Source organism: Culex pipiens, chromosome 3 (assembly GCF_016801865.2).
Source record: "Culex pipiens pallens isolate TS chromosome 3, TS_CPP_V2, whole genome shotgun sequence".
Classification (NCBI taxonomy): Eukaryota; Metazoa; Arthropoda; class Insecta; order Diptera; family Culicidae; genus Culex; species Culex pipiens.
In genome coordinates, this window is record NC_068939.1 from 92,666,177 (window position 1) to 92,686,287 (window position 20,111).

The following is a 20,111-nucleotide window of genomic DNA, read 5'->3' on the forward strand; positions in this document are numbered from 1 at the left end:
ATGCGCACGTAGATACCTCTAGCTTATAGGAGTTGTTTTTTTCAATAAGGGGAACTATGCTCTTTCTCAGCCTATTTCAATTTTCGGCCTATCAGTACTTTGATCATGAATTACAGCTTTCATAAAGTGTTTTTGACTGTTCCAAAGTAATAAATAGCTCAAATAGAGCAAGCAACTCTTCATTGTTGATACATCTAAAAATGTTGATTTAATAGCGGAAAACGGCAAAAGTGATGATAATTGGTCGAACGGCTTAGAGTGATTACAATTTGTACTTCCCCTACTTTAAAAAAAATCTAAATATTTTTTCCCGGATCGAACCAGGAACCTCTTGGTTAACCCCGACGATAGAAACGCAGGACATCAAACCTTAAACACAACAATTCTAGATTACTTTTTCAAAACCACCAATACGCCATGGGTTCCCTATGTACATATGACCATTTGAAAAAGTAAGCGAGAATTATATCTTGACTTTTTTTTGATAAGGGCTTATAAACAAATGTAAACATTGAGTTTATCCCTTTCACACCTTATGTCAAAGTCCATCGGAGTAAGCGGGATACACTCAATGTTTACATTAGTTTATAGGACCTTATCAAAAAAAAGTCAAGATATGTACCTACGGTTTGCTTGAAATAAACATTCAGTTGAGTTTCTTTTTGGTATACAGTTTCGGTGCACCGGAGGAATACCAAGGTACTTTCGGTGCATTGGTGTGACTATAAATAGTTTCAAGGTTCAAGAGAGCATGAAAACTGCACAGCGGCGCACCAGATCTTGGTGTTCAGTGAAGCCTGGTCAGAATTATTTTCTTTTTCATCGTAAGTTCTTGATAGCTTTGTAATTCGGTTCACCAATGCTTTTTGTGGTGAATTGGATCCTAAAATTAAGCTTAAATTTGTGATATCATTGTTCACAACGAAGTTGACTTTTTTTTTGCGGCCACCATTGCTAGTACCAACCAATAGTGTCTTCCTTTTTATCTACAAGGACTTCGCCGCCTTGGGCTTCTAAGTGTATGAAAGTATGGCACGGAGCGACGGCGCCGAATACTCATATTTACACAAAGAATTTTAGAGCGCCCGCCGCGGGATTCGAACCGGCGACCTCAGGATTGTGAGTCCAGTGCGCGGTCCGATTGATCCACACGAGCGGGTCACAACGATATAGCTTATTTTTCTGAGTACAATGACCCTTCGAACGACCTCAATGGATTTAAAATTGACTTAATTCAATTTTCGAAAATTAATTTTGCGGCCTTCTTGACAGAAATGGTCCTACTTGACAGCTCGTTCCAAGGGAATCATAGTTGATCCATCGAAAAAATGTTGTCCTGTAATTTTTTTTTTTTTTGCATTGAAATGAAAAAAAGTGATCAGAAATGGTTTTTAATCGTGTTTTTTATTGTTGTACACAAAATTTACATAGGGCTTTAGTACCCAATTCTGAAAGTTTTTAAAAAATTTCATTTTAGTCTTCCAAAGCTCGCCAAGCCCCGATGCACAGTGGTAAAAGGGCCCAAAAAATTACCGCAACATGATTTCGCGCAAACCATCGATTGTTATATATCACTCACTATTGAACTATTTATCACTTAATTCCAGTTGATTTTTTTTTATGTGCTGTAATTTTACGTCAAAGTGCTGATATGGCAACATTAAAGGAACGATGGAGTTAGATGCCGTGTCCCTAAATTATTTTGAACGTAATAATCATATTTAAATCTGGAGTTTTTTATTGCACACTTTGCACCAAATTCTCCACCCTTGCAAATCATAACTGCACACTAAATATTTGCACACTTGAAATCCTACCCCTTCTCCCCCCCCCCGCTCGCCTACAGTGGTGCGTGTCTCGACTGAGCTTTGTTGCTTTCGAACACTTTAGAACAGTTTCAAACTAGGGTGTGTGTCTTAGACAGTTTTTTTCTGCTGTAGTTTGAGGTGTGCACTTTTGTATAGAGCTTTCCACAAGTTGCAGCCGGGACCGTGGTGTACGGGTAAGCGTGATTGCCTCTCACCCAGTCGGCCTGGGTTCGATCCCAGACGGTCCCGGTGGCATTTTTCGAGACGAGATTTGTCTGATCACGCCTTCCGTCGGACGGGAAGTAAATGTTGGCCCCGGACTAACCTGAAGGTTAGGTCGTTAGCTCAGTCCAGGTGTAGGAGTCGTCTCCCTGGGTCCTGTCTCGGTGGAGTCGCTTGTAGGCAGTTGTACTAACAATCCAAAGGTCGTCAGTTCGAATCCCGGGATGGATGGAAGCTAAGGTGTAAAAATAGGTTTGCAATTGCCTCAACAATCAAGCCTTCGAACACCTAGTTTCGAGTAGGAATCTCGCAATCGAGAACGCCAAGGCAATGCTGTAGAGCGAATAATTTGATTTGATTTTTTTTTCCACAAGTTGCACGATTGTCTAAAAATCGCTGCAATCTGCAATAATAGGTCCTATAAACATATCTTGACTTTTTTTTGATAAGGTCCTATAAACAAAAGTAAACATTGAGTGTATCCCGCTTACTCCGATGGACTTTGACATAAGGTGTGAAAGGGATACACTCAATGTTTACATTTGTTTATAGGACCTTATCAAAAAAAAGTCAAGATATGAAAGACAATAGTTTATAGGTCCTTCTAAAAAAAACTGTAGAAATCTATCTTGACTCTTGAGTTAGATGGTCAATAAAATAAATTGATACTAGATATCAATAAAATCAATAATTGAAAATTATTATTATTATTATTATTATTGAAAATTTCATAAACACTGTTCTGGCATCCCTGGCAACTCTTGTTTGGTATCTCTGCGACAACGACGGCCTTCTCTTCTCGCCGTTTTCTCTCCCCCTCTCTTGATTCTCTCGCGCGAGAGGTCCCCCGAAGAAGTCGCCGGAGCCGTGTGGCGGCGAACAACAGCAGTAATGGCGTCCGGGGTTGTTGGTTTGCTTTGCTTTCGATGACGATGATGGTTTGGTGTGTTTGTGTTGGTGTGTTTGTGAGCAAAAGAGAGGGAGAGCGCGCTTCGAGCGAATGAGAATGAGTGTGTGTGTATGTGGGAGAGAGCGAGAGAGGGCGAATCAGCAGAAGAACAACAAGAAGGTGCAACAAGGGGCAGCAACTCGGCGAAGCAAAGAAGCAGCCTCAGCAGCAGCAGAAAGTAAAATTTGGCACATGGTCCATTTTCTCCGTGGTTCGTCGTAGTTTTTCCCCCGACGAGAGTCTCCTAGAGCCTCTAGTGTAGTGTATGCGGATTGTTCCGGCGACACCCCTCCCGTTAACGGCGTAGATTTTGCAGGTGACACAGTGACAGTGATTGTGGTTCATGTTGACCAGCCGCGGCAGCAGTACCGTTTCTTCCAGCGGTAAATCGGGGCCTTCCTTCGTTGCCCCTTCCGGGAGTTTTGCGTGATGACAAACGGGGCAGACGCCGGAAGAAAATCGATTTCGCAAGTGAAAATCAGCAGCACGACGACGACCATCCGTCTATGTCCAGGGCAGACGAGTCGCGGTCGCGACGATTCTTCACCGTTTCTTTCCGCACCCCCCTTTTGGTGGCACCACATTCCGAGACCGTACACGAGGCCACAAACCCGGCACACTGTGCCGCCGTCGTCCCCCCTTCCGTGGGAGATGTTTTACGGTTTTCCGGGAGACTCATCACCGACGTCGTGTGCGTGTGTTTTTATCCGTCCCAACATCACAACACACGCACACTGAAGGAGGAGGTGTTATGGGACGAGGGCGGCGGGGTGTGAGGAGTGGCCGTCGTCACCTCCCCCTCGATTGTCCACAACAGCCGCAAAGGGGTGCGGCGACGTCGGCCCATTTCTCACACCGCGGACGAGTCGTCACAAAGCGCCCCCGGAAGACCGGAAAAACACCTCAAAGAAAGATGCATTCTCCGCGGGACGGAACGGACCGCGTCGACGGCTGGGAAAGAAGGGGGAGTACGAAATTAATTAACCGTACATCGCTCTGGAGTACGGCTCTCCCCCACCGCCGCTTGCCACCGCCCGCGGTCCGTTCCCCCTCCCGGGCACCTGATTACTGTTACTTTTTAGTTAAGACTCGCGCGAGCGAAGATAAACTAGCCAGCTACCTACATAGAGATAGTCATGTTTAAGCCACTGACTGACTGCGATGCGGCGAAAGCTCAACCTTTTCTGCTGGGGGTTTATGCGGTTTGGGGAAGGTGATTGGCACCGATAGTACATACAATGTTGTTGTGATTTCTGGTTGGGAATGGGAAAATTACGTCACTTTGCGTGCAAATTATTTAGTAATCTGCAAATTAATCTCCCGATATTTTAAAAACCGTTTCGATTTTTACGTGCAAATTTGTTAAACTATCAAAATATTTATTGAGTACAATGCAGTTTAGCGATGTAGCGCTAATTAATTAGTCGTCCAAGTGTGTACAGCCTGTCGAAAATAGTTTGCAACGAGATACAAAGTATAGATCATTCAAGAACATAATTTAATCACTCAGCTACTATCTTGTCAGCACTATGTCATTAATTTATTTTTTGTATTGCATCATAATAGTTATCATATATGTTCAAAGTTATGATGTATAGATTTGTTAAGACATACATTTTAAATTCCTTTTTTCAATTTTGAATCAAAAACTTGTGGAACTACTTACTTTTCTTGTCACTTTTCTTGAAACTTCTGTTTTAACCCTTTTTCTAAAATACACTCATTTTATATATCTATAAAACATTGAATGTTCTGATATAGATTCCATCTTCAACAAAACAAAAAATAAATAATTTCGGAACCTTTTTTGTGGTTTGTGGATATACTTGTTTAGTGAAGGTAACTTTGTCAATGTTTTGAAAATAAAGTGTGTTCTTGGTTCTGAGACAAAATTAGATTGGTTCATACAAAAATTCAGAAATTTTTACGATCCAATGTCACCCCTGATGACAATAAGCAGTCTTTAGGCTTTTCAATTTGTTGCACCATACACCTTTCAGTTTAACTTTTAGACTATCAAGTGAAAAAAAAAAACTAAAAAGTCGATTTTAAAATGGCATTAAAAATATGAAAACACTAAGAGGCAGAATTTTGGCCTAAATATGAAAAAAAAATCCTAAAACTAACAGAAAATAATTGAAACTAAATACCTAAAATAAAATAAGCTTGAACTGTGTCTGTTTAAACTGTCTCTATTTTTTGAAAACAAATAATAGTTATCTCACAACCTCGGAACAGTTACGAGTTTATTCAAAGTTTAAAAGGACAGAACAAATCCCATAATTGTAGACGGCACAAAAACATTCGAAAAGTTATCTAATGCACTATTGTAAAACAATTTATAAACTTTCTACGCGAAATATCAAAAGAACGGCTTAAGACGTTATCCACAAATGACGTAGCGTTCTTACAAGGATTTCAGCGAGTAAAATTGATTGTGAACTATTAAAAATTAAATTTTTAACTTTTATTTTGTGTATTTTCAATAAAATAGGGCTATTTTAATCTCATCACAAATTTGGAATTTTGTGATCGGAAAAAAAGGAAAAAGGCGTAAAACTTCAGCAGAGGATATTTTCATAAATTAATTGATAATAATTCATATTTAGCACAACTATAAAAATGTACTTAGCATTTTGTTATACTTTGGCTTAAATTTAGTTAGTTGTCCAAGAGAAAAAGACAAATACCTTAAAAAAATAAATTGTGATGGCCTTAAGTTAAGCCAAGAAAATTGATCATCACTGAAAAATGCTGTGTATTTATTTTGTTTAATTTAACGACTTTTTTACCAAAATGAATCAGCATATGCTGTGTATTCTTTTTCAAGGTTCTGATGGAATTTTTGATCAAAACCAAATCTAGAGTTTCCTTCTACAAGTTGTTAAGGCTCTTACTGAAAGGCATCATTCCCGATCGGCCATTTGGTGGCCATGATTGTTATAGAAAAAAACATTCAAACCTTGATTCAGAATGTATCAATAAAAAAACGGTTTTCTCTTTGTTGTTTGTAGTAAGAAGCGTTTTACATATAGTGATTAATTTTTCATTTCAATTCACTTTTTCTGGACCTGGAATTCAGAACCATCATTGACAGTCATTGCCCCAACCTTGTAAAGTTATGAAAATCATCATTAATCAATGATTGTGAACCTGAAAAAAATAACTAAATACAGAGCATTTTAGAAAGATGTTCAAATTTCCTTTAAAATAATTGACGGCTTCGCCTTAATGGAATTATTAAACGGGCCATGATTTGTCTAATTTGGAAATGCCGTATTTGGTAGAGGTGGGCAAAAAAAGAGCGAGCCGCTCAAAGAGCCGGTTCACTGAAAAGAGCGAACGAACCGTGGCTCACAAAAAAAGAACCGCGGTTCTTTTTTAAACTCCGGTTTTTTAAAGAACCGTTTCAAGATGGCATGATTTATGTTTCAAATATAATTTATCGAATTTCCAAAAAAAAAATTAATATCAAATTTGTTTTTGTGAATTGAAAATGCAATTTCAAATATTTCAATGCTTATAAAATTTAATCCCAAAAGTAAATGATTTTTTAAACAACATGAAAAAAACTTTCCACTGTTCAATTGATTGTATATTAAAGTATTACCGGAATAAAAATTTGAATATTTCAAATTTCATAATTTGTAAAATATTACCAAAAATCTACTGAATAGTAATGAGATTTTGGAAATAATTAATCCTTTTGTCCGATTAAACTTTAGCTTTAGTTTTTAGGAGACCCGGGAGGCGGAGTCTTGTCGCAAACAGAACGATACACGCCTGTGGATCCGTTGACGAAACCGCAAGGTTTAAGAGGGCCACATTATAAGGTGTTACGTCGATTCCGTTTTTTTTAGTTTTTATCGATTAAATCAGAATGTTGAAAAGAGTTCACTGAATATTTTCTCCAAATAAAATATCAGCATTAGTTCAATTTTTGCAGAAATAAAAGCAATTTTAAAATTAATAGCATTTTTTCAGCATCCTAGATTTAGGTTTGGATGCCATTCAATTACTCGAATGTTTTCATTTTCAAATTTTTTGAATCAAATAATTTTTAAAAGTCCAATGTGAAATAACTTATAAAATCACACGATTCTTAAAAAAACCTTTTCATCCAAATTTTGAAAAAGAGCGAAAGAACCGTTCAAAAGAGCGGCTCTTTTTAATGAGCGAACGAAAATGAGCGGCTCCTAAAAAAGAGCGGTTTTGCCCACCTCTAGTATTTGGATAAATTGCAAAGGTTGAGTTTTAGCCGTATCGCAAAATGATCCGAATTGTAATCTTTAGCTAGTCTAAAAAAAATGTTCACCTAATTCTAAACCACCTTCCCGTTCCTTCCCTCCTCCACCCCGCAGCTACATTGTAAATACATCTGTATATATAGCGGAGATGAGCACACAGGTCCGTTCCGGAGGTGGTGGTGGTGGCCGCACCAAGTCCAAGGCCGGCAAGGAGAACAAAGAGAATGCCGGCGGTGAAACCGACGACCAGAAGCAGCAGCAGCAACAGTTGCAGCCGAAGGGCGGTAAGGCCACCAACAACAACTCGGATGGCGGCACCGGTGGCGACAAGCCACAGAAGGGCGGCAAGGGCACAGATAACAACAGCAGCGGCGGCGGTGGCTCCAAAGGACAGCAGGACAAGCAGCACCAGCAGCAGACGACCACACACACCATCAAGACAAAGCAGCCGACGGCCGAACAGATTCGCATTGCTCAAATCACAGACATCAAAAGCGGCATGGACGATCCGAAGATCCAGGAGAAGATCCAGAAGCTGATGGAGACAACGCAACGTTCGGAGGAGGATGTTTGCTGCGCCTTGCAGGAGTGTGACAACGATCTGGACCGAGCGGTCATCTTTCTGCTCGAGACACTTCCGGTCGGGGCGTTTGCCACAACGTCCAAAAAGAAGAAGAATAAATCGCAGAACAAGGAGCAGAACGAGTCCGCTCCGGGTGATGGCGATTGGGACAATGTTGGAGGCAACGCTGGCTCAGGTTCCGGCGGTGGTGGCGGTATGAACTCGAACGATTCGAAGGATCGCCGTGGCCCCCGTACGGGTGGACCCGGAGGTCAGCGTCTCGCCGGAGGTCTTGGTGGTGCGGGCGGTCCTGGTGGTCGTGGAGGTCGTGGCAGTTTCCGTGATGGAGATCGTGGCGGTGATCGTAACGGTTTCGATCGGGGCGCACGTGGCCCGCGTGGTCCTCCGCGGGATGGTCGCGACAATGGTCCGGGACGTGGCAGTTACGCTGGTGGTTCGCGAGGTGGACGCGGTGGAGGTCCTCGGGTCGGAACTCGTGGTCCCGGTCCGCGGGATCAAAACCGGGGACCACGAATGAACGACCACCAGGAGATCGACGCTTGGGATCCGGTGTCGACGCCTAGTGCCGCCAATGATCTCACCAAGCCGGAGGAAACGTCTGCATTCACCGACACCTGGGGAGACTGGGACAACGAGGAGTACACCGGGTCGTTGTCGGATACCAAAGTTTTCACGCCGAGTACGCAGGCGGCCGGTACGACGCAGCCAGCGCAGCAGCAGCCGCAACAGCAGCAGGCAGCCTCCCAGCTGCCGTCTACGCAATCTCAGCAGCAGTCGCAGCCGCAGCAGCCTCAGACGGCGGCAGCAGTCGTGGCCGCCTCGCAGCAGCCTGTCGCGGTCGTTCCGGCTTCGGTGACGAATCCTACGGAACTGTCTGCCCCACCGGGTTTGGAACAGCAAATTCTGAACCCACCCCAGCCGAAAGAGACTGATCTGGTGCAACAGTACAGCACCACCGTCGTGTCCAGCACGGCGACGGCGGCAGCTGCTGCCAGCAACACGGTTCAGTATCCGGATCTCCACCCGACGCCAACTGCGGCGCAACATCTGCGACAGGCGCTGGAGATTCCGCAGATCAACCCGTCGGCGTCGCTCTCCGCGGAACAATCACAGTATTTCAATACACTATCTTCGCAGAATTCCAATCTCCAGGCGAGTGTTGTCAACTCGTTCCAACCGAGCACCGTGCAATATCCCACCACGTACGGTACGACCAGCAGCTACAGTGACCAGGTTACAGGTTCCTCCCAGCAGCCTCCGGTTCGACGGCAGCGAGCGCGAGTTCCACCGCCGTCGAAGATTCCGTCAAGTGCCGTCGAGATGCCCGGGGACAGCCTCAACAACATTGGCTATCTGGACGTGCAGTTCGGTGGTCTCGACTTCGGCACGGACGATTCGTTCGACAGCGTGTCGGCCGTTACGGACAAGTTCAGCACCAGCAGTTTGGAGCAGAACACGTCCGCGTCGGTGCAGCTTCCGTCGGCGGTCCAACCCACCGTCGTCCAGCAGCCGGATGTCAGCGACTACCAGAGCAAGTCCGCGGCCAGCGTCGTCAACAACCTGCAGCCCAAGTCCAATCTCACCAGCAGCTTACAGAGCACGCAGATTTTGCCCGGTCAAAGCGATTCGCTGTCGGCGTCCCAGAACGACAGCCTGTCCAGCAGTTACTCGCAGCGTAACGCCTCCACCGTTGTTCCTTCGTCCGTGAGTGCTGGGGTGAACGTCAACTCCATCAACAGCACCACGTCAAGTGAGTTTTAAACTAGCTTTCTCCACCAAATCTCCAACTAATACGCCCTCTTCTCTTTGGCAGCGCTCGAACAACTCACCAAGACTGATCCCTATAGTCAGTCCACCGGAACGAACGCCGGTTCTGGCGGATATCAAAACGTCTCGTACTCCACCTCGTCGCAGGCGAACAAAACATCCTCGTATCCATCGTCGGCTGCGCCGCAAGGATACAACAACTCCAGCTATTCTAGCACACAGGTAAGTGTGCGCCTCACGCAACGCCACAACAGCGTAAGAGGAGTTTGAGATGATCGTCTCCCTGTTCCAGGTGTCCACCAACACGTATCCCGCGTCGTCCAACAACTACAGCTCGTACAACCAGAGCGGCGTCAACTCGTACCAGCAGCCCAGCAGCAACGTGTCGAGCAGTGTCGTGCCCAACAACAACTCGAGCAGTTCGGTGGGTGTGTCCACGGTGAACCAGTCCAGCCCGAACCTGCCCGTCAACAACAACAATGTTAGCAATAACAGGTAGGCACCGAGGTCCAAACTTTGACCGCGTAGATACTAACCTGGAGTTTGATTACCGCAGTTCGAACACCAACACCGGCTACCTGTCGAGCCAGTACCCGGTCAGTCAGACGTCGTCGGCCTTCCCGTCGCAGCAGAGCTACCAGAACAGCTCGCAGAACGTGTACGGAAACTCGGGACTCAACAGTAATACCGGGTGAGTGGCGGTTCGGAGTGTTTGTTGAGTTTTTTGCACTACCATTTTGTGTTATTCCGGTGTCTCTTTTTGTTGTTTGTGGAATTGACAACGCATCAGTAACAGATCAATACGGAGGATAACGATAATGATAAACTTGCAATTAACCCTCTACTGGCAATTTTTTTTACCCGTGTTCAGGAGGTCATTTTGAGCAACTTTTGTTCTACGAAAAACTTAACTTCTCTTGTGTTGTTTTTCTTGTCTCATTTTTAGTTTTTTAATTTGCATTTATCTTGTTTAGTTTATGTTTGTTTTTGGTAGTATTTGGTTTATTCTACCACCTCCTGTCATTACATTTTGCCTATCTTTTTTATGTTTTTACAGTCACATTTTAAATTTTTTGATTATTTTTCACATTTTTTGCTATAGAATGACACCATTATATTTTTTTTAAATGCGTAGAGGCATAGTCTGGGACACTACAAAAATTACTGCAAACTTAATTTCTCATAATATAGAGGAAATGTTAGTTAAAAAAAAACTGCCAAAGTTGACCCCTAAAAAATTACATTTTCACATAAAACAAGTAAATCTTCCAACCCTGAAACTTTCTAAAATTTTCAGAGTTCTTCTTTCCAATGCTTTTAAAACAGGGGTGACCAAAGTATGGCCCGCGGGCCAAACGTGGCCCGCGAGGTGATATTTTATGGCCCGCGGACCCATTTTGATTGATCATGTAAAATGGTCCGTTGACTACTTGTAAAGTGATTTTATCCTTTTTTAAAAATTAAGGTTTATTTTAAACTTTTATATGCTAATCTTTTTTATATTTTATTATTTAATAAAAACTTATGATTTATCAATATTTTGATCCCCACTTTAGGATAAAAATAACTTGTTCAAAAAAATTATAATTAAACAATTCTACACGTTTGTGAGTGAAACTAGTAAATATCGTCAAAACTTTCATCAAACGTTTTTGGAAATATTTAAAAAACGTTCAAGTTTGACTTGGGTAGAATTCTGTAATAGTTGCAAAAATATAAGTTTCCTTTATTAATTTGCAAGTCATAATGCCTTTTATGAACTGACCTTCAAACTTACATTGCACTTCCTTCGGGATTCGAACTCATTACAGTTAGATAACGAATGTGATTGACTACCAACTGATTCAGGCAGACAAAATGTGGAAATCGGAGGATTAAAAATGTTGCAAATATTTCACATAGCTTTCGTAGATCAACCCACCCCTCTCACATTATTAAAAAAATGGCTCAAAAAACCAGTAGCATACATATATTTTCAAAAAACTTCAAAACTTTGAGTGCAATCAACTGAAATTAATCAAATATGCATTCCTTTGTATTTATAATCATTTGAGCATGTTTGGGTTTATTAAAAATTCGACGGTAACATTTCAAAAGGCATCATGTACATTTTGACACTTTCTGGGTTATTGCATACTCTGAAAGTATTCCTAACAAGCTACCTCTCCACCAAAAATGAGCAAAAGTTACTTCAGTAAAGTCTGTTTAATCATGATTTTAAATAAAGTAACATAAACAAAATCTCTGCCATCAGCAGTCCCTGTTTATATAGCCCTGTCAACCTGTCAAACAAAAGACTACATAAACCTCGTGACGAAAAAAAAGCATCATGAACAAAGCGCCATGTACATTCGGCGAAGAAAAACGAATCATAACAAATCGTCCCCCTCAATGACAGCAGGGTGATATAGACGTTGGTTATTTCAAAAGGAGTTATGTTTGTTTTTCTTAAATAAAACGACGGAAATAATGTTTTATTGAATTTGGATGATCAAGTATCAATGAAAGGAACGTTTTTCATCGTTTGTTATTATTAGAACATCTTATTTTGCTTTTATATTAAAATGGGAATTGAAAATGGATGCTCAACATTCAAATGCGTTTTTCTCAAAACGCATGGTTTGTACATGATGCTTTTTGAAATGTTGGCGTCGAATTGTTTGAATTTTAGTGAATTTTCGATGAAATAAATGTTGAAATTCTGGCTCTCTACGATTTTTCATTAGCCACACTTAACTTATAGATAAAATTACGCCTTTAGATGAATTGTTCTATTTGTAATGTCACCATTATCGAAATATAAAAAAAAAAATTTTTTTGAAAACACAAGTACATTCAGCTAAAAACCGTTATTTTGTGGTTTCTATTATTTTGAATTGACATTTTTTTAAATAACAGAAATTAAATCTTTTAAATTAAAATAACGTAATTTTTTTAATAACCTTTTTTTGTAAATTTGGCCCGCAAGCTCATTTGAGCTTCAAATTTGGCCCGGCCTTCAAAAACTTTGAGCACCCCTGTTTTAAATGATCAAAATTGGTTGAAAAATGGATTTTTTGGCGATTTTTTTAATTGAAGCCTTTCTAGAGGTTGGGTTGTAAAGGGTTAACCATGCGAAACCTTAAAAAATATTTTTTTAAATTGCAGTTCAGGAATAATTTCAATTTCAATTCAATTCAATTGGTGTTTATTAGAATTTAACAGTTCTGCTCCAGGATGTTACATTTGCAATTCAGAGATTTGGAGAACCTTTCAACTGAGATCAATTCATAAGCCTTTACAGGGAGGGTACATGTTTCTATGTTTAGATGTTGCTAGCTGCGTGCTCTTTTAGGGAAAATAAATTTTGAGAAAAAACCCTAGATCTATGAGTTCAGGAATAAGTTTCAAAGAAAAACGATGAAAATGAATTTGGAAAAATTGGGCAAAAGATATCCTTTTAATGCAATTTTAAAACTTAACAAACGCAAGCCATTTTTTATGCATCAGGCTGTGTTCGAAGGGGTGCAGGCCAAGGGTGAATGATACTGGTAATAGGGGCAGGGGGGGCAGAATGGACCAGGGGGGCAGAATGGGCCACCCTTGGTTTTGGGCTTTAGAATGGATTTAGACCAATTGTAAGGCAAGGGTCTTATAAAGGACGTCAAATAACTTCACCATACCGAAAACGACGTTTGAATTCATTGTATTTTTCGAATTATGAGCAAAAATGTAAATTTATTAAAAAAACCACGCAAATGTTGTTTATTTCGAGGTTCTTAAATAAGCTTTCTAAAAAGTTGGATTGCTTGAAAATGTTTGCTCAATGCTTATAACGTTACTAGATGTTACTACCAAGGTATACAATCAACAACGGAACCTTAAAATCATTTAGAGGCTTGGTGGTGGAAGTGTTAAAATAAAATCCACTTGGGGGCAGAATGGACCACCCTTATCCTGCCTTATAAAAACAATCAAAAGTTATGAAATTTGGATTAAATGGATTATTTCACTCCTGGTAGCTTCACAAATAAAGTTTAATGCAACATTAGTTGATTTTTTAGTTGTTTTGATGATTATTTGTAAAAATAGTGTCCTTTTTCAACATATTAACACTATTTTCAAAAATGTTTGTTTTGGTAAGTGACTATTTTTATTAAAGTGGTCTAACTTCATGAAAACTATGTTAGAAAGGTACCTTAAGTAATTTCTTATCTCCCTTTAACGTTGTATTAGACGAAATGGCTTGTTTTCTAAGGTGGCCCATTCTGCCCCGCAGGGTGGCCCATTCTGCCCCGCACCCTAGAAAAGTAGTCGAAAAAACTTTTTTTTTAAAGTGGCTCAAAAATAGTTTTAAGCTAAAAAATTCTATCAACCAGGTATACAACATTGAAGGGAACATCCCAAAGCATAAGCCTACTACACTGAATTCATAAGTTTTCATGTTTTTCCATGGTTTTTGGCGCATTTTACTTAGGCGGGCCATTCTGCCCCCCCTGCCCCTACATCTTCAGTTGACGCTTAGGCGAGGAACATCCTGGAAGGAGCGTCACTGACTACGTCCGTAGTCCTGTTAGATCATTCTTGATCAGGACAGTATAGCTCTGGTTCCTTGCAAGTGTCCTATTTTCTTACCTCCACGTTGGCTTGGTTTTCATGATGACCTAGCTGGTGGCCTGTGGAAACGGATCGTAAACCTTTGACCAGCGAGGGTCAGAGTCGAGACGGCTAGAAGAAAGGGGCGCGTCAATGTGGGTAAGGGAAGTTATTTGTGATTGTAGACGGTATTGTTTTGATTCGCAGTATGTTGAGTCAACTGCTGTGGATGTACCTGAACGTCGCAGAACGGGGTTTCTCTCCTTTCCATTTCCAGCTACCATCTATCTTCTGTTTATTTTGTTTCACTGATTTTCTAAAACGGCTTCTGCTTACTATCCTCCATTTGATTGCTATTTTATTTATTTGATTCTCTTATTTCTCAACGCTTTTCCACTCTATTTTACCAATTGATGCTACTGTAACAAACTGTCTGCTTTCCCTTAATTTGGCAGCGTTGTCAATTTTGTTTATCATGTGCCCTTTCTTTATTTATCTATTTGAATAATTTCTCATCTTCCCTGTAAATTGCCCTCAATAAAATCTAAGCTTGTTTGTTACCTCTATTTAATAACTATTGTTAATTTCTTTTAATTAATTACTATCTTTCTTTTACTATTGATTCTTTACATAGTATATTTCCTTCACTGTCCATTGTTTTGAAACTTCACCTTTTTCTTAAGCAAGTGAGGTTTGAGCCCTTACTCAATTTATGGAATGATTAAAGGATTAACACAAATATTACTATTGTACTTTTGAAAAACTTTTCTAAAATGCTTAGGATCAAAATATTATAACAAAACACCGCGACAAAAGAAATAGCAACAAATAAACACGACCCAACAACAGGGAAGATTTCAGGAGAAAACAATACACAGTAAATAACAATTAGTTTTTGAATTCAAACTAAAAATATAACAGTTTTTGCTTTAATGAAAGTTGATAGGCACACTATAAATGGTTAGGCGCTTATACTTACATCAAACCCTACGTAATGTACCACCCCCGGCCGAGTTAAAATGCGTAACCGGAAAAGAAGGTGTGCATGCCTGGCACGAACACTCAAAGCGTGTTCTAGCGTGCTGCTCGTACTGACTCTGAGCAAGGGTGAGATGTAGGTGTAAGGGCAGTGCGTGTTCGTCGGGAACCTGGTGCATAAGATCGGTCAAGGCCCGTTCTTACACTGAAAATTGCGAATTGCGAATCAGGCTGTGTTCGAAGGGGGAAATCCAGCACTAGAAATGCCGGAAATCAAAAAGTTCTTTTCTTGAAACTCGAGATGTCTATTTTGAAAAATGTCAAAATTTCAGTTTGAAAGTATCTGAATCTGCCCTCAGAAGTGGACCAAAGTGTCAACATATTTTAGGTTTTTTTTTGTATTTCTATGTAAATTAGTTCTACAAAGTTATAAAAAAATGAGGAAATAAAATTGGATAGTTTAATCCAGAGCGTATGGTACGGTATATCCACGCATCCTTCCTCCACTGTAGATTCTGCGAAATGTGACCCGTTCACAAAATCCTCTCTGCGGTTAAAGCATCGCGGTAGGCCTGGCGGCTTCAGTGAGGGTAATACAGTTTCGGGATACTCAAATGTACTACAATTATTAATATAAATAAGAAAAAAATTGGGGTGTAATCACCTGGGACCTGGCCGCCCATAGTAGGCAGTGTACGGCCAACTTATGGTCATTTCGCGACCGCCCCTGAAGATAGGTAACCTTACATTGGACCTCTTCCATGCAAGTAGACGTCCTCCCTCCCCGCTCCAGAAAAAGTTGGGGAAATTGCTTCCAACATTATTCTTTTCGGCCCGGCCAGGCCTACTGCGTAAAGTTAACCGCAAAGATGATTCGATGAAATGGATTGAGTTTTAAGGCACGAATGTATAAAGACCGAGCCACATAGCCTAGTGGTAACGCTTCCACCTCGTAAGCGGTAGATTTGGGTGCAAATCACGGCTTACACTCAGCGTTGATTCTTTGCATGACAAGTGTTCATCGCTTCCCAAATACCCACAATCATTGTTTTTCAATCAACCTTGTTCGAATAACATCTAACAAATTTTATATTTTTTTCTTCGTTTTCCATGTTTGTTTTGCCGTTAATCCCTACCGAATCGGATATCTCTCATACTACAAACTCACTCATCTCACCCCCTAATCATGGTCATCGTGCCTCTCCAACAACCAAACCAAAAAAAATAATTGTTTGGTGCGTGTGCAAACCCGCTAACGAAACTCACACACACACCCCCACAACACGTACGTAACAACAGCTATTCTGGCAGTACGAGCACCTCCTCCGGACAGTACAGTAACTTTAGCAGTTCGAAGCTAAAGGACACGCCCGTGTCGACGCAGTTTGAGAGGTAAGCCACCCCCACCACCAATCACCACAAGAGAGGTCTTCGTTGCTTCTTAACCTTAACCCATCCTAATCCGAGAGAGGATTCCAACTTACGAAAATTTTGACGCGCGTCTGAACTGATGAAAGCTTTCTTTCCAGTGTGGCCTCTAGCACGGCGGTTTCCAACCAGCAGAACCAGAACAGCGCCAACAACAACAACAGCAACAGCGTGTCGAGTTCGTCGTCGTTGCCCAACAACAACAGCTCCGTAGTATCCACGACAAGTATGGCTCGAGTTGATTGGAGTTGTGGAGTTGGACTAATGAACGCTCTTTTTTCTCTTTTGCAGCTAAATCGGGCAGTGGCGGAGCGGGTAGTGGTAGTGGCACCGGAACCGGTGGTGTTGTGCCCAACATACCGATGGTCAGCCCGTACATTCAGCCGGGCGTGCCGTTCTACCAGCAGCCCGTTTACTCTTACGAAGAGCTGCAAATGATTCAGCAGCGTATGTCACATGTGCCTGGATACTACGATATGAACTACCAAACGCCGACGAGTCTCGGTGCGGCCGGTGTGCGCGACGCTAACCTCGGTTCCGTCGCGTACTCGACCATGTCCGATGGTCGGTTCACTCGGACCGACAACAACTCGTCTCCTGTTAGTAACGTCCCAAGTACCATGTCACAACAAACAGGGTCTGGTGGTCCTATGTTGAACCTGCCATACGCTTATTTTTACGGCGGTAATGTGATGCCCGGCGGCTTCCAATATGGCACCCCAGCAATATATCCTGTTAGTAGTTAGTTTGATTATTAGTATTCGAATCGTAGAAATTTTACTCGTTGTCTTTTTTGCATGTACTCTACTTCTCACCTTGTAACCTCGTATCAAAAACCAAAAAAACAAACACACAACCAATGCCAATGCCAACAAATAAAAATACCAATACCAAATCTTCAACCAACCTCCATAGCAACAAATGGCGACGAATGCGACGTCGGGAGGACAGTTCCAGAAACCGGCGTACAACAGTGGCTACGGAACAAGTGGATATGACACGCTGAGCCAAACCGGCGGCCAGGATTACAACAAAAACCCGTACCCGTCGTCGGGCGGCGTTGGCCAACAGTCCAAGGGACAGACTGTCTCCAATCCACAATCGGCGGGAGGAAGTGGCTCTGATATTGCGCCCTCGATGTATGGCAAAAGCCATGTTGCGCTAAATAAAGTCAATGTAAGGTTCCGAAGCTAAAGAAGAAAAAACACTACGAATACGAGGACAAAACCAGTACCACCAAATCAAACATCAACAAAAAACATGCAACTATGCTACACAATTACGCCCCCAAATTCCCGGCGCCCCCCGCCAAATTAACCACCTCTCATTTGTACTATTTTTTAGTCGTACGAGAAACAATCGTTTCACTCTGGCACACCGCCCCCCTACAACATAGCCGGAACACAGACTGCGGGTGCGACGTCCGGCCAGCCCTACGGACAGCATCTCTATATTCCGACGATACCGACGCACCACAACATCAACATGCATCAGGCAATGCATCAGGTAGGAGAGCGGCGAGATCCGCACTGAGGGGGAAGACCTCGGAGATCGCATTTGATTGCTTTTTTTTTGTCTTAATTCGTTAGTGCAACCACAAACCGCACTCGCAACTAGTGCCGAATGCGTCATCACGCGTTTTTGTTGAGTGAAATAGAGTTGTGGAGAGTTGGGAATGAACGCAATCTAGGTCAAGTTTAACTTTAAACTACAATGCTTGATTATCTCGAAATTGTCGGAATTATAGATGGGACGAACTTGCTCGAGCAGCAGTACAAAAACGCTTCTAAAATATTGACAGCAGAGTTTTCAGAATAAATCGTCAAAAAAACCTTTCTCATAACTTGGACTTGGAAGGCTCGGCGACCTCTCCATAGCATCGCAGCTCGGGAGGCATCCAGCATTCAATACAAATCTTAGCGAGACCATCCATAATGGTTTTTGAACTGGACCGTAATATCCATTCAGCACTGCTGATCATAAGCTTCGGCGATCTAATCCGTATTAACTTCTCAATAGAGCGAATCTGTCGAGAAATTAAAAGTGAGAGTGTGTGCGTGCAACATGGAGTTAAACTTTTCGAAGTGCCATGGGAACCTTCACAGCAACTGCACAGAAAGTTTAACTCCATGTTGCACACACTTTCACTTTTAATTTCTCGGTAGATGTAAACAAACAGTCCATCCCACTTGCTCAAGTGACAGTTCACGGTGAGTAAGAAACGATAGGCTGCTTATTTACATCTACGGATTCGCCCTGTTGAAAAGTTAAAACGGTAATGGCGTTTCCCTATGAATGCGCTGAAAAGAAAGAACCCCAGAACAAACTAGATCAGTTGCGAATAGGTAACAGTCATTGGCCACCAACGGCGCCCGCCATGTCAGTTTGTAGATCTCGATTTTAAGGGACGGGAATGTTAGTCAGCGGGCGCCGTTGGCCCTACTAGAGCAGCTGGTTTGCCCTGTGCTTACACCCCACAAGCGCCAGGAACCTGACAATTTGTTAGTAGGATAGGGTGTTTGGTCAGGAGAAGATGATGATAGAAGATGATGATGCGACCCAAAATCGTAGTGTTTGTTGAAAGGTATTATATATTATTCTCAAGGCAATCAATCGGATGCTGCGGATTAGACATTTTCCGTTTATCGGTTGTTAAATTTTAAATGAAATGGCAGCCGGCTGTGGAAAGACAGAAGGAACCAAATCATTTGTAATTAAAGATCGAAGGATTAAACAATGTAACTTTTAACTTGAGATGATTTTACGAGTTTTAAATTATTGATGTTTAGTGAGGTACTGATTAACGAAGCGAACGGTGAGTTACCATGTTTATCGAGCTAAAACGGTATGTTAAAGTTTTGTTTTTATTGCACACCGACGACGAACGCGAAAACTCTTTCGACCCGACGGAAAAGCATCGCAAATCGGACTCTTTTCAGATATTCTAAATTACGACCAACATATCAATATGGCTTTCATCATTTAATTTGGCCTTATTGGAATGTAAGTCGTGATAACATAAATCTGAAAACATTTTTTTTTTCGTCCAGACTCGATTAGTCGAAGCCTCGATTATCCGAAGGTTTGTATGGGACTTCGGATAATCGAATCACGAACAAAAATATTCTTTTCGTGTTTCTTTTTAGTTTGTTATTTTTAACATCAAAATCGAGTTCTGCGACCCCATTATAGTAAAATTTGAATAGTTGATTGCCACCATCTTGGATTTAAAAATTCTAAATCACTTTAGCGTAGTTTAGAGCTCGACAATTAAAAATAAAACAACGTAACAATTTTTTTCGTGATTCGATTATCTGAAGACTTGATTACACTGACCTACAAAATAGATTGAAAATCTACAACTTTGCCGAAGACACAACATCGATCTCAAAACTCCTTCTCGAGATACAATTTTTGGATGTTTTCACAGCACATTTCTGTGGATAGCCCCCAAATTTGTATATGTACTAGGCTGCCGCTCGAAGCTAGTCCGTCCCATACGTAATTTCGTCAATTTTGAGGTTATGATGCAGTTTGGTTCAAAATCATGTAAA

The 20,111-nt window shown here is 41.6% G+C and overlaps 1 protein-coding gene across 8 annotated transcripts in view; it reads left to right on the forward strand.

Annotated features, from left to right (window-relative positions):
- Positions 1-20,111, forward strand: part of LOC120430383 (protein lingerer-like) — a 34,373-nt gene that overhangs the window by 1,677 nt on the left and 12,585 nt on the right. Inside the window, exons 1-10 of one of the 8 annotated variants that reach the window (XM_052710937.1) lie at positions 2,955-3,309; positions 7,341-9,559; positions 9,623-9,798; positions 9,869-10,071; positions 10,133-10,267; positions 16,429-16,521; positions 16,647-16,783; positions 16,849-17,156; positions 17,473-17,733; positions 17,902-18,063. In XM_052710937.1, coding sequence (XP_052566897.1) covers positions 7,375-9,559; positions 9,623-9,798; positions 9,869-10,071; positions 10,133-10,267; positions 16,429-16,521; positions 16,647-16,783; positions 16,849-17,156; positions 17,473-17,733; positions 17,902-18,063 — 3,660 coding nt within the window. In that variant the 5' untranslated portion in view covers positions 2,955-3,309; positions 7,341-7,374. Of the gene's footprint in view, positions 1-2,954; positions 3,363-7,340; positions 9,560-9,622; positions 9,799-9,868; positions 10,072-10,132; positions 10,268-16,428; positions 16,522-16,646; positions 16,784-16,848; positions 17,292-17,472; positions 17,734-17,901; positions 18,064-20,111 lie in introns of those variants that run through there. The other 7 variants (XM_052710936.1, XM_052710933.1, XM_052710934.1 and 4 more) reach the window with 7 other exon arrangements.